The sequence below is a fragment of the Budorcas taxicolor genome, chromosome 11 (genome assembly GCF_023091745.1).
Source record: "Budorcas taxicolor isolate Tak-1 chromosome 11, Takin1.1, whole genome shotgun sequence".
NCBI classification, from domain to species: Eukaryota; Metazoa; Chordata; class Mammalia; order Artiodactyla; family Bovidae; genus Budorcas; species Budorcas taxicolor.
In genome coordinates this window covers 159,664,157-159,678,261 of record NC_068920.1, presented here as the reverse complement: position 1 = coordinate 159,678,261, position 14,105 = coordinate 159,664,157, and the positions used below count along the sequence as shown (strand labels likewise).

The following is a 14,105-nucleotide window of genomic DNA, read 5'->3' as shown; positions in this document are numbered from 1 at the left end:
TGGCACTTTCCAGAGTTGGCCATGCCAGCCACCCTCCCAGCCTTTGGACCTGCGGGTCCCTGGGCCTGCAAAACACCTCTTTCTCCTCCTCTTCGCCTGGCTAACGCACTTATCCACCAGGTCCCAGCTTCCTTCCAGAAGTCTGCCCGGGCCCCCCCAGGGGCTGCACTGCTCATCTGCTCCCCTAGCCCTACAAAGACCCCAGGGCAGCAGGAACCACACTGTACCACGCATACCTTCAGGCTGTGTCCCCCATCCGACTGCAAACTCCCTGACGCCACGGTGCCCACGTGCCCGGCCCAGGGCCTGCACATAACAGGGGCTCAGTAAATGTCCGCTGAGCTCAATGAATGAGCTGGATGAATGAATGAATAAATAAACACAAATAAAATAAATAAAAAGAGCCGAGGTGTCACGGGCATTCTTCCAGAGCCCTGGAGACCCTGGTTGGAATCTGAGAACTCCAGGCAGATGGTTAGAGAACTACAGGTATGCTCCCACCCTGCCATGGATCGATGGGAAACTGGGGGCCCAGAGAGGGAGAGAGACTGGCCCAAGGCCACACCGCAGACACAGGGCTCGGTCCCGGGACTCCTGCCTCCCAGGCTCGCTCTTCATCCGCCTCTCCTGGGAGCCAAGCTGCATGTAAAGGCAAGTGCTTGCTCTCCAAACACTGTAACCCCATCATCAGAAGATGGGGGCACCCCATCTCACTGAAGAAGAGAGGAGTCTGGGCCCAGATGCTCCAGTGGCCCCCAGGGCCCTGAATTTGCTCTTCAAGCCCTCATGGCTCTGAGATCAGGACTTCCTGCCAAGGTCCGGTTCCGAGGTGCAGCTCAGCACTCCTGGCTGGCAGAGCCGGGACACACACCCCAGGCACACACCCCCTCCCCACAGCGGGCACGCAAGGGAGCTGCTGCTTAATAACCGAGTTCCTGCCCAGGAATTCCATCCCAGGATAACAAGAGATGTACGTGACTGCGCCCCCATCCTCGGCCCTGGCTCAGGTTCCAACAGGCCCAGGGCTTCCTCCCTCTCTCCCCACCACCCCTCTCTCTCTGCTTCAGACATACAGCTGCCTGGAAACCTGCTCCGGAGCCCGCCCTGTGCTCCAGTCCTGGCTCATCATGTCTCACTGTAAGAGGGGCCCGAGGAAAGCCCTTTCCCGCAAGTTCCCACAGTTTCTCTGCTGGTAAAATAAATGGCTTAGACTAGATCAGGGTTTTCCACCAACACTATTGACATCTGGAGTCAGACGATTCTTGGTCGTGGGGGCCTGTCCAAAGAGATAGAATATTTGACGGCCTCCCTGGCCTCCCCCTGCTAGATACCAGAAGCATCCCCACCCCAAGTTATGACAACCCAAGGTGTCTCCAGACAATGCCAACATCTCCCCTGGGGCAGAGCTACTTCAGTGGAGGACCAGAGGACTAGAAGGTCTCCGGAGAGCCCCACAGAGCAGAGAGAGGGTCTTCCCCAGTGTCTGCCTTCCAATGGTCCAGGATTCCTAACAACAGGGACCTGGGCTTCCCAGGTGGCTCAGCAGTAAAAGAATCCACCTGCAATGCAGGAACCACAGAAGATGCAGGTTTGATCCCTGAGTCAGGAAGATCTCTTGGAGGAGGGCATGACAACCCACTCCAGTATTCTTGTGTGGGGAGTTCCATGGAGAGAGGAGCCTGGCGGGTTACAGTCCATAGGGTGGCAAAGAGTTGGACATGACTGAAGTGACTTAGCACGCATGCACAGACATGAGGCTATGTGATTTCCAGGCACCATTTCACCAAATTGTCCCAACAAAACCAGGAAGTGGGGATTATTACACCCATTGTACAGATGGGGAAACTGAGGCTGGGAGCTGTTATATCTCCTTTTGGCTCAGGGCCGCCACATGGCATTTCTTCAGCCCAGCACACTCCTTGCCTCCTCCTTCCCCCTTTTGTTCTTAGCTTCAGTGCTTCCTAGAGAAGCCCTCTCTGCCCACCCCAGACAGAGCCAGGCTCCAGCATACACACTCACAGCACCCTGTCCCTGGCCTGGGCCTCGCAATGGTGCCCATAGCCTCTGTGAAGACAGGCCAGTGAGTGCATTGCAGAGTTTACTGAGGCAGGAACCTCACATCTTCTAGTTTACCCTGAATCTGCAGGTTGTTCTGACACACAGCAAAACAATAAATAGAGCGCTATCCTACTCTTGCAATCCCACAAACTGCAGCCCGATAGGGTCCATGGGCTTCTCCAGGCAAGAATACTGGAGTGGGTTGCCATCTCCTTCTCCAGGGGATCTTTCCAACCCAGAATTGAACCCAGGTCTTCCATATTGCAGGCAGATGCTTTACCGACTCAGCTACACAGGAAGCCCAAGACACACAGCAGGGGCTCGGTAAATGCCTAGCGAGTCGCACAGTGGGCAAACGGGGGGCCCGAGGTGGAGCCCCACCACCACCTCTGTGTGTGGCCAGTCACCAGCCGTGGCCCAAAACCTCCACAGCCTATTTTCCTGGGCGCCTTCTGCCTGGTTCCAGCCCAGTGGTGGAAGCAACAGAAGTCCTGGCGTAGATGCTGGTGAAGGTCAGGCCGGCGGAGGGGGGAGGCACGAAGCGTCCTCACACAATCTTGTCTCAGAGCAGGGGTCTTAACTCTTTAGGAATCGGAGGAGAAGCCATGGAATCAAATCCGGGACACAGCCCTGCCCTGGAGCTCCGCACACGCGGTTTCCAGCCACCAGAGCACAGGCGTCTGACGAGGCTGACTGTACCTGAGAGTCAGCTCTCCATGACAGGGTGGAGATGAGCGAAGAAAAGCCTAGATTCGACAACTGCCTTCTGACGCCTCTTTAAGAGGGAAAGGGAAGGAAGAGAAATCTGTCATTTCATAAAAACACTGCAGGCTGAATGCCACTTACAAAACACTCCTTCCTGTATGCCTCCCACCGTGGCACCAGCCTGTGTCTGCCCCCCCACTGCGCCAGCCTGGGTCCCCTGGGAGACTCCAGCACCTCGTCTCCCCCAGTCCCTACTGCCCCTGGCGCTGGGAAGGTGCTTGGCACAGATTAGGTGCTCAGTAAAGATTTATTGAATGAATGGACCAACAAATGAATGAATGAATGAGGGAGTGAAGGAAAGGGGGAGTGGGTGAATGACTGAAGGAACAAGGGAGTAAGTGAATGAACGTGAGCCAATGAACACGAGTAGGGCATGAATGAGTGAATGAGGAAGTGAGCAAATGAACGAAGGTATAAGGGAGTGAATGAGGGCATGAATGAATGAATGAGGGACTGCAGGATGAGCGAGTGGGTGAATGAATGTGAATAAGGGAGTGAGTGAATGAAAGTGAGCCAACGAATGAGAGTAGGGAATGAATGAGTGAATGAGGGCATGACCAAATGAGTGAATGAATGGGTGAATGAAGGAGTGAAGGAGCAATGAGAATGAATTAATGAATGAGTGAGTGGGTGGAGGAATGAGGGAGTGAGTGAATGAATGAGTGAATGAGGGTGTGAATGAATGAATGACTGAGTGATGAGTGAATGAATGAACACCGGCCACGACCCGCAGGTCCGAGTCCAGCTCAGCTTCCCATTCTCTGCAGGCGCCGCGGCCCCAAGGCCACCAGGGCCTCATTCCCCAAGGCCCCAGCCTTCCAGGCCTTCCTGGGATCCGCTGCTCTCAGATCCCACAGAGCCTTGTCCTCTGGGACCCAGCTTGAAGCGAGCCCTGCCATACTCACCCACCTCCCTGCCAAGGGTTAAGTGTGGCGGACGCTGCCTTCTGCAGTGTGAAAAGTGGGAAATAAATAGGTGGATGAAGAAGAAAGCATAACCCTCAGCTGCAATCAGCCAAACGCAGCTGGGACTGCCTGCCGCAGCATCCCTGGCAAACTGTCCCCATTATCTTTTCAAACACCTCCTTTCCCATGGCATTCCCCGCCCAGCTCCCTGGAGACCAGCCTTCAGACGATCCGGAGGAGGGGCTCACAGACATCCCTGCGGCTGGGACCTCTTCCCTGCACCTCTCCCCTCCCCATTCTAAGTCCTCTCACCCTCCCACCCTCCACAGCCCTCAGCTTTGTAGGATTTCCCAAAGCCAGAGCGGGCAGGGCTGAGCCCCTGTACCCCTGGCCACGGAGGCCAGCAAGCTGGACTCAGACTCCACACACACACACACACACACACACACACACACACACACACACACACACAGCTGGGTGACCCAGGCAAGTGTCTCAGAGCCTCAGTTTCTTCATCTAAAATGGGCTGCTCCTAGCCTGACCTCCCGGCATTGTTTTAAGCACCTGGCCCACAGGAGGCGCCCACGGATGTTAAGGAGAGGCAGCCTCCTGACCCAGGGCTGCGACTGCGGACAAGGATCCAGGATTGACAGCTGGCCCTATCAAGGTGGCTGCAGAATTCTTCCTGCCTCACCCACCGTCTCTGTTACAATGCCATCAGGCTGTTTGGTTATTATAAACATAATAAAAAGCGTTATGGAAAACTTTTAAAATAGAAAATGCAAGAGAAAGAAAATACCCATAATCCGTGAGGCCACCACCCCCAGCACACCCACTACCAGCCTCTGGCCAGTTTCCTCCCCATCAGCTGCTCCCTCTGCGCATTCTCATCACAAAACCGTCTCGGGGCCACTATTTACGCCCTGTTGCTCCCATTGGGGATCATGTTCCCTTCACTCTCCAGGTGACCACGATGTCACAATCGACTGTAAGGGCCTGGGGCCTGCTATGGCAGGGGTCCCCAACCTCTGGGCTGCAGACCGGAACCTCTGGGCTGCAGACCGGTACCTCTGGTCTGGTCAGCGGCAGCATCAGATTAGAAATAAAGCGCATGATAAATGGAATGTGCTTGAATCATCCCCAAACCATCCCCCTGCTTCCTGGTCCATGGGAAAACGGTCTCCCGTGAAATGTCCCCCTGGGGCCAAAAAGGTTGGGCACCACTGTCTGCAGTCTCCTACTCAGCCCCCATCGAGGTCTTCAATCTTCCACTGTGGTGAATGGAGCTCAGGGCAGGAAATGAGCTGGTCAAGATGGTCAAGGGGATGGCTGTGGACCCAGACCTCACACCAGCCCCACCTCCCTGAGCCCCTAGCCTCTTCCTCTCCGCGAATACAGAGCCGGGGGCAGCCGAGGGGGCGACCAACATGAAGCCAGGTGGGCAGCGAGAGCCCACGTGGCCCAGCCCAGCCTCGCATCACTGTGGCCTGCTTTGCACTCCTGACCACCTGGGATCCGGGCCTGCCTGGGGGGACCTGGCACCTGCCCAGCTCTGCTTCTGCTCACTGCGTGGCCCAGGACCAGCACAGAGTCACAGAAGACCCTGGGCCTGGCTCCTCTTCTGTGGAGCAGCTGGTGAAAGTCAGCCCCAGACAAGACCACCCTGGGCCGGGCTGGAGAGACAGGGAGGGTGGTCAGTGTGACCTCTCCCACGAGGTGACGCTGCAGCAAAGATGCCAAGATCTGGGGCTGAGGGAATAGCAGGGACGGAGGCCTTGAGGCAGGAGGCAGCCTGGTATGGCTGGTGCCTGGTGAGCCAGCAGGTGAGGCCAGAGACTTCGGGGAGCATTGAGAGCCAGGCAAGGGGCTGGGCCTTTATGCTAAGTGCAGTAAGAAGCCATGAGGGGCTTTTATACTTATATATTCGTTTGCTTTGCTTGGCTGCACGGGGTCTTAGTCGAGGCATGCAGGGTCTTTGCTCTTCATTGTCGCATGTGAGATCTAGTTCTTTGACCAAGGACGGAACCCCCTGCCTTGGGAGCTCGGAGTCTCAGCCACTGGACCACCAGGGAAGTCCCCACAAAGGGGCTTTAAGCGAGAGAAACACAGCAGGAAGGCGGGGTGAGGCGATCCAGGAGGATGAGCCTGGAGGATAAGACCTAGAAGCAGGAGCATTTCTGGACGCCCACCTAGGGGAGTGGCGAAGTGGAAAATGAGGTCAGGGGTGGGTCAGGCCCACCTGTCAGGGCCGAGGACGTGGGGAAGGAAGGACGAGGCGGCATTGCTCCCGCCCACCCTCCATCCCTGCAGTCAGCTCACCACCCAGGGGCTGCCCACCTGGCTGGGGTCTCTGGCAAGGGGTCACCCAAGCTGGGCAGGGTTGCCACAGCTCTCCCCCTCTGCTGCCTGGACTGAGGGTCAGGGAGGTGTAGGCTGCCAAGGGCTCCCCCAGGAGTCTCGTGGCCTGCGACCTTCCCAGGTGTGGCCTCCGTGGCCTACTGTGATGGAGTGCATGTCTGAACAGTGGCCGGAAGACAACTGTCAACAGCTGTCAGCCCTTGGGCCCTGTGCTCTGACCTTTACAGGGACTACCACTTCAATCCCTCATTATTCCTACATGGGGAAACGGAGGCTCAGAGGCCAAAGAGATGGGAAGAGGCAAGGCTGGGACTCTAAGCCACCGAACTTTCTAGAAGGTCTCCAAGCTCCCCTCCTTGCTCACCTATCCACCCCCAACTCAGGTTCACCCAACAGTGAGCCTCCCCTGGGGGCTCCACATTCTGCAGTAACAGACAGTACACCCCTCTCCTCTCCCCACCCTGGGGCAGGCATCGCTAATCCATCACAGACCTCACTGATGCCTCACTGCCATACCTTCCGTTTGCTCCATGACTTACGGCCTCCGAATCCTCCTTAACACAGCAGTCCAGGCAGCTACTGTGGACTGATCAGAGCTGGCATCCAAGAAGAAAACTATCTACCATCCTTGATCCAATCTATTCAATCACTTTATTAGAGAGAGTGGCTGAACCCCAGAGAGGGGAAGAGACTTCTCAAGACCATGTGGTAATCCAGTGAGAAAGCTGGGCCTGGGATCCAGTCTCCTGACTTGCTTCTGGTTCAAAGCCCCTCCTCGGGTGAGCAGGGTCTGAAATTAACACTGGTGGTCCTCAGAGATGCCATCTGAGGCATGAGGTCACCACCAACCCACCACCACCCCCAACCACAGTTCAATTGGATCTAAGTTAGGTCCTTGTGAACAAAGGAATCTGAACCCAAGGCTGCCTGGACCTGTTTGTGGATAAGCTGCTCTCAGAGGGCCCTCCATGTGCCCCTGTCCTGGGCAGCTGGGCTGCTGGCCCATCAGCACGAAGCCAACACTCCCAACCCACCCAACAGTTTTGGGAAAACGCAGCTACTCACCACTGCTGGACTTCCTTCTCGGTAACTGCAAGAGAAAAGAGAAAAGTGGCCTTTTAGCTCAGGGAGGTGTCCTAGGGCACAGACAGACACAAGGGAGCCTCCTTGCTGCCCTCTCCGCCCCCACCCATGGCCATTCTGCCCATGTCTGGACATTTCTGGACACCAGCCAGCTCTGAACAAGAAGATGCCTGCCGTCCCCTACCCCCAGCTGGTGAGCAGTCTCAGTCTGACCATCCTGACCCCAGGGGGCAACCATGGCCCATCCCCTCCAGACATCCACTGAGCTACTGGGAGGACTGTCAAGATCAGCCTCTTGCAGACAGGGGCTGGCCTCTCCCTGCTGTCCTGGGCAGGGCAGGCAGGACTGTGTGCCCGGGCCAACGCGGAGGATCAGTTGTCCCCATCTGGCGTCCCTGGGGACAGGATGGTCAGAGAAGTCACTGGTGTCCCCAGGCACTCAGCTGCCCTGCCAGCACATGGAGGGCCAGACCAGAAAGGCTGAACCCCCTCCTCCGCCCTGGAAGCACCCAGCACCCTCCCCTCCTCTACCCAGCCCTCCAGCCCCTCAAAGCATTCAGCCCCAGGTTCTTTTTACAGGCAAGGCAAGAACAGAGACGTGAATGAAAAGCTAGAACAAGCCATATAAAGTAGCAGAACCTCCAGCCGAGCCCAAATAGTCATTCTTTACTGAACCGTGAAATAAACAACAAAAAAAAAGTTTTTTTCTGAAAAGTACTGAATCAGTTCGGGTTGGAACAAAACCAGTAATTTCTCTAAAGTCACTGAACAAGAACATCTAACCACCTCTAAGGCCTCACTCATTCCCAGGGTAGGGGTTGACCTTGGGAGAGTACCTTCAGCACTCCACGCCTCAGTTTTCCTGTTTGTAAAATGGGAATAACAGTTACAGTGCCTACCACACAGCTGTCCTGGGAATTCAATCAGAACAGGTGTGAATACTCCTGAGTCCCCAGCACAAGGCCTGGCACTCGGATGTGCTCAATTCAGACTTGGAGAATGAATGGATGAGTGAACAGGCAGGAAGGTGGGTGTTGGGTGCAGGTCAGGTGAGTAAAAGAACTGAAATCCCTTCCCAGCGAAGTGGGAAGGAGGCCGAAGGGGGTCCACCTCACCATGTGTGCCTGATCAGACTCGACTGAGGTCACTTCTCAAGAAACCGTTCAGAGCAAGCTCATAACAGCTGCCAAGTCCCGAGCACCCACCACGAGCCTCGATCTGGAGCAGGGCGGGCTTCTGTGCTTCGGTTCAGCTGCCTTGACAATGCTCCCAGGGAAGCTGCCACTCTGCCCTGGTTGCAGATGGGGAAACTGAGGCACAAAGGGCGGCAGGACGTGCAGTGGGAGGGTGAGAGTCTGCATTCGAGTCTGTGGCTCAGCCACTGGCCCACAGCTGGACCCTGGTAGTTAGACTCCTAGGGCAGGTGGCAAGACTCCGCCAAGCCCCCCTTGTCGGCACTCTCCTCCCACCAGAGGCTGGAGGAGAGGCCCTGTCCATGGGCACAATGCTGAGTCTGTCATACAGAGTCAGGAAAACAAACGTCATATATTAACACACACATGTGGAATCCAGAGAAATGGCGCTGGGGAACCTATTTACAGGGCAGGAATAGAGATGCCGACAGTAGAGAACAGACTTGACACAGGGAAGGAAAGGGAGGGACGAACCGAGAGAGCAGCGTTAACACACATCCACGACCGTGTGTCAGACAGACAGCTAGTGGGAAGCTGCCGTACACAGGGAGCTCAGCTCAAGGCTCTGTGACGACCTAGAGGGGTGGGACGGGGTCGGGGAGGGAGGTTCAAGGAGGAGGGGATACACGGACACAAACAGCTAATTCTCGATGTTGTGCAGCAGAAACCAACACAGCATTGTAAAGCAATTACAGTCCAGTTTAAAAGGAGACAGAAGCAGCAAGGGAACAGTGAGAGCTGTAGGTTACCAGGAACAGCCAGACCTGGTGTAAAAGAATGCAATTTTCCAAGAGAGTTTTGGCAGAGGGTAGAGAGTCCCTTGGACAGCAAGGAGATCAAACCAGTCCATCCTAAAGGAAGTCAACCTTGAATATTCACTGGAAGGACTGAGGCTGAAGCTGAAGCCCCAGTACTTTGGCCACCTGATGCGAAGAGCCAACTCATTAGAAAAGACCCTGATGCTGGGAAAGATTGAGGGCAGGAGGAGAAGGGGACGACAGAGAATGAAATGGTTGGATGACATCATCAACTCAGTGGACATGAGGCTGAGCAAACTCCAGGAGACAGTGAAGGACAGGGGAGCCTGGAGTGCTGCAGTTCATGGGGTCGCAAAGGGTCTGACGTGACCGAGGGACTGAACAAGAGAGTGGGAAGGGAATCAGGCAGGAGGGTGGCGAGGGAAATCTTCCCTGGCCTAACAGAGACTGGGCAGCCCTACACTTACCACCCATACTTGGTAGAGAAGGGCAGCAGGAGCCAAGGGACTGATCCTTAAATATTCAACCTGGAGACACAGGAGATCCATCAGAGCACAGCCAGGAGCTTAGGGGCTCATACTCTGCAGCCAGAATGGACAGCCCGAGTTTAAACCTAGCTCCGCAGCTTACTAGCTGTGTGTCCCTGGGTGAAGTACTTCCCCGCCCTGAGCCTCAGTTTCCTCATCTGTCAAATGGGCTAGTTGTGAAGGTTAAAGTGCTTGGTGCTCTTCATAGGCATAAAATCCCATAGATAGGTGTGATCCTGTTTTCCCAATGAGGAGACTGAGGCTCAGGCAGACCTGCTTACTTGGCTGAGTTACCTGAGGTGGCTGGGTGGGGCCAGGGGCCAGGACTGTGCCTTCAGAGCCCAGGACGGATGCCCAAGTGGACGCCCCCACCCCTACTTCGAGTCATCCAATGAGCTGTGTGACCTTGTGTGACCTTGGCATCATATAATATAAACAGGAGGAGCAGGGTAGCAAGCATTGGGGTGCTGGTCCACTGCTGACCTTAGGCAAGGCCCCCTTTCAAGGTCAAAGGAGGAGACTTCCCTGAAATCTCCCAGCTCAGAAGTCCCGACCCTCTCCTGACCATGCCCCCTGCCCCATCCCCTAGCAGCACCCCCATCCCAGGGCCTCTCAGCCTCCACCTCCTCCCCCATACCCTTCACCAGCCCCCGTACCAAATAAGCCCTCAAGACACAGACACAGTTGGCTGCCCCTTCCCCATTACAAAGGCCCCCAAAACAGAGCAGAGTGGTCAGCAGGTAGCCAAGTTCTGCAGGCTGTGAGCTGGGAAGGGGGAGACAGGCCCTACCCCTGCTTTACACAGCTAATTAGCCAGGAAACAGGTATCCCCTGGCCCCATGCCTGGCCTGGCAGCTGCCACTGCTTCACTGCCTATAGTCCTGGGGTCTGTTGGAGGTGGGGCGAGCAGCAGGCAGATCTCAGAGGGGCTTGGCCACCTGCTGCCGCTCCACAAAGGTCAGGCAGGCCTGCCTCCAAATTCCAGCTCCCAGTCTAATCATGAAGATACAACCAGACAAACGCAGAACGTGGGACCTTTGACAAGACAACTGTCCAGGATACTTAAATGTCGGTGCGAAAAGGTAGAAAACGAGGCAGGGGATTGTTCCAGATTAAAAAAAAAAAAAAAAAGACTAAAGAGACAAGGCCATCAAATGCAACTCGAAATGCCTGGCTTGGGTCCTGAATCTGGAGTCATAGACCAGCTACCCTGGGTGCAGACGACACCAGCCTCACAGCAGAAAGCAAAGAGGAGCTAAAGAGCCTCTTGATGAAGGTGAAAGAGGAGAGTGAAAAAGCTGGCTTAAAATGCAACATTCAAAAAATGAAGATCATGGCATCTGGTCCTATCACTTCATGGCAAATAGAAGGGGAAAAAGTGGAAACTGGCAGATTTTCTTTTCTTGGGCTCCAAAATCACTGCATACGGTGACTGCAGCCATGAAATTAAAAGACGCTTGCTCCTTGGAAGAAAAGCTATGACTAACCTAGACAGTATGTTGAAAAGTGGTGACATCACTTTGCCGACAAAGGTCCATCTAGTCAAAGCTATGGTTTTTCCAGTAGTCATGTACGGATGTGAGAGTTGGACTATAAAGAAAGTTGAGCGCCAAAGAGTTGATGCTTTTGAACTGTGGTGTTGGGGAAGGCTCTTGAGAGTCCCTTGGACTACAAGGAGATCCAACCAGCCCATCCTAAAGGAAATCAGTCCTGAATATTCATTGGAAGGACTGATGCTGAAGCTGAAGCTCCAATACTTTGGCCATCTGATGCAAAGAGTCGACTCATTAGAAAAGACCCTGATGCTGGGAAAGACTGAGGGCAGGAGGAGGAGGGGATGACAGAGGATGAGATGGTTGGATGGCATCACCGACTCAACGAACCTGAGTTTGAGCAAACTCCAGGAGATAGTGAAGGACTAGGAACCTTGGCGTGCTGAAGTCCACAGGGTCACAAAGAGTCGGACACGACTGGGTAACTGAACCACAACAACTATGGGTGCGAGAGATATGATGGGGATGGTGGGGGAAGCTGCCCACAGGCAGGCACTCAGATGCCCGGATGGAGTCACCGCTCCTTCATTAGGAGCAGCTACGGTACGGAGGTGGCGTGGGACCATGTCCTCTTTCCTTGGGATGTGCCCTGAAGTATTTAGGGGTGACAACCAGGATGCCTGCAGCCTCCCTCGAGAGGTTCAGAAATACACACACACACATATTTAGAAAGAGACAGGAAGCAAATGTGGCAAAATGCTGACAGCTGGCGCATCGAGACGACGGACACACAGGTGCTTACAGCCCCAGAGCTGCTCTTGAGCTTTCAAGAAAATGTTGGGGGGAAGCTTTGGCCTCATCAGCCCACTGCCTGTGTGCACCCCCTCACAGCGCCAGAAGAGCTGAAGGTCCTGCTGGGGGAATACGCCCCCAGCAGCTCCAAGGACCGCAGGCACTAGGAGGGAGGAGGGGGCGAGGGGACAGTTATGGGGTCCCTCCGTCTTCGCCCTCTGCCCAGACACTAGAGTGACATTCTCAGGCTCAGGCTCCCTGCTTGGTCCCATCCCCCCATCCCTCCGAGTCTCCATTCAAGTGTGAAATTAACATGCGTCCACCATGGACTCGGCAGGTCCCAGGTCCGTGCTCAGGGCTCAGGGCCCAGGATGCATGAAGGTCATTTTCAGGGTGACCAACCCCCAGCCCCTGCCCGCCCCAGTCCTGTGATGCCCTCAAGCTTCTCTAATCAGTCCCACCTCCAGGCCTTTGCACCGGCTGCTCCTTCTGCCCGGAACCCTTGCCCTTGCCTCTGTCACCTGGGTAACCCCTACAACACTTTTCAAGTCCCAGCTGGGATGTCCCTTTTCTAGGAAGCCCCTTCTTTGGGAACCCCCTTCGTGGGTGGGAAGCACGGTTTAAATGGAGTCTTGTCTTCCCATCAACTACACAACAGAGGGTCAGACAGGGCACTGCCTACAGGGCCAAGCCAGGGAGAAGGGGTTACAGGACATTAGAAAAACAGGGCGGACCGCAGAGAAGGCTCTGGCCGTGTGCCCCTGGGCGAACGAACTCACATCTCTGAGCCTTGGTTTGCTCATCTGAGAACATTAAAGTGTTAGTTGCTTACTCGTGTCTGACTCTTCGCAACCCCATAGACTGTAGCCTGCCAGGCTCCTCTGTCCTTGAAATTTTCCAAGCAAGAATACGGGACTGGGTAGCCATTCCCTACTCTGGGGATCTTCCTGACCCAGGGATCAAATCCGGGTCTCCTGCACTGGAGGTGGCAGTCTGAGCCACCAATGGGACAAATAACAGTCTCTCTGTGAGGGAAGGGGGATGAAGTTAGAGTGTTTGGTGCGACGTCTGGCACCCAGCGAGGGCTCATTAGAAGCCCTTTCCCCAGATGGATGCGAAGTCCCCAGTGGCCAAACGCTTCTCCTAGCATCACCCTCAAAGCCCAGCCCCAGCGTCCCGACGTGGGAGGCAGAGAATAGACCCTGTTGATTCCCACATCGTCACCAAACCACTTGGCTGGGTTGGGAACACGTCCTAAAACATGGTTCTCACAACGTGTTTACCTTCACCATTACGACTGGCTCCGGCCAGTTTTGAAAACAAGCTGCCTTTCCCCAGCTCGCTCCCGCCTCCAGGCACCCAGGCTCATTAGGGAAACCAGTATTTAAGACCACGCAGCCCAAACTTGGAGAGGCTCTGGGTCAGCAGCCTGTCTCAACCGCTGGTATACTGGCTGGCTCCAAAACAAGTGACTTATCCTCTCTGAGCCTCAGGGTCCTCATCTGAAGGATGGATACAGACACCTAGCAGGCAGAGCTATCTGGAGGGTTCCTTGAGGGCTGGATAGAAAATTCCCAGCTTAGAGGACAGCTGGGACTCCCTCCCACTGACCTGCCCTGAGCACCGGGGCAGCGGAGCTAGAGCGGGCCTGCTGGGGGCTCAGCGTGGAAGGCGGGGCCTAGCCCCTGCCCCCCAAGCCAGTCTTCACCCCTGGCTGTGGTGGGGGTCTGCTCCCCTCCAACGCCCAGAGCCGCGTTCCCAGGCACTCCTCCTCCCTTGCCCACAGCTCTGTCTGCTGGGAAAGAACATGAGAGCCAGTCCCTGGAGCCCAGGATAAATGTTGAGTCTGATTTTTATTTCCCTAAAGCAAAATACCTCTCTCCTGATGGAAGCTCAGCTCAAACATGGTGGGAACAGACAGCAGGGGCTGCAACCCCCACAGAGGCACTTGGAGGACCCCCTGCGGGCAGCCTCCCTGGGGGGGCCGTTCTGCGGGGGTCCCTTTCCATCTGCAGGGACAAAGGCTGCAAGAATGTCAGTCATGCCTCCCCCAACCCCCACGGTGGCTGAAGGAAAACCCATCAGCAAAGGGGCCTCCGTTTTGACTCACACAAAAAGAGAACCTCCAGTTTGATTCACACAAAGAGAACGTGGGGGCCGTTTGGACCTGGCC

General features: G+C 55.4%; 1 protein-coding gene across 1 annotated transcript in view; it reads right to left on the bottom strand.

Moving 5' to 3' along the window:
• Window positions 1-14,105, bottom strand: part of NCS1 (neuronal calcium sensor 1) — a 52,727-nt gene that overhangs the window by 19,274 nt on the left and 19,348 nt on the right. The window contains exon 2 of the mRNA XM_052649262.1: window positions 7,152-7,176. Within this exon, the coding sequence (XP_052505222.1) occupies window positions 7,152-7,176 (25 nt within the window). The remainder of the gene's footprint in view (window positions 1-7,151; window positions 7,177-14,105) is intronic.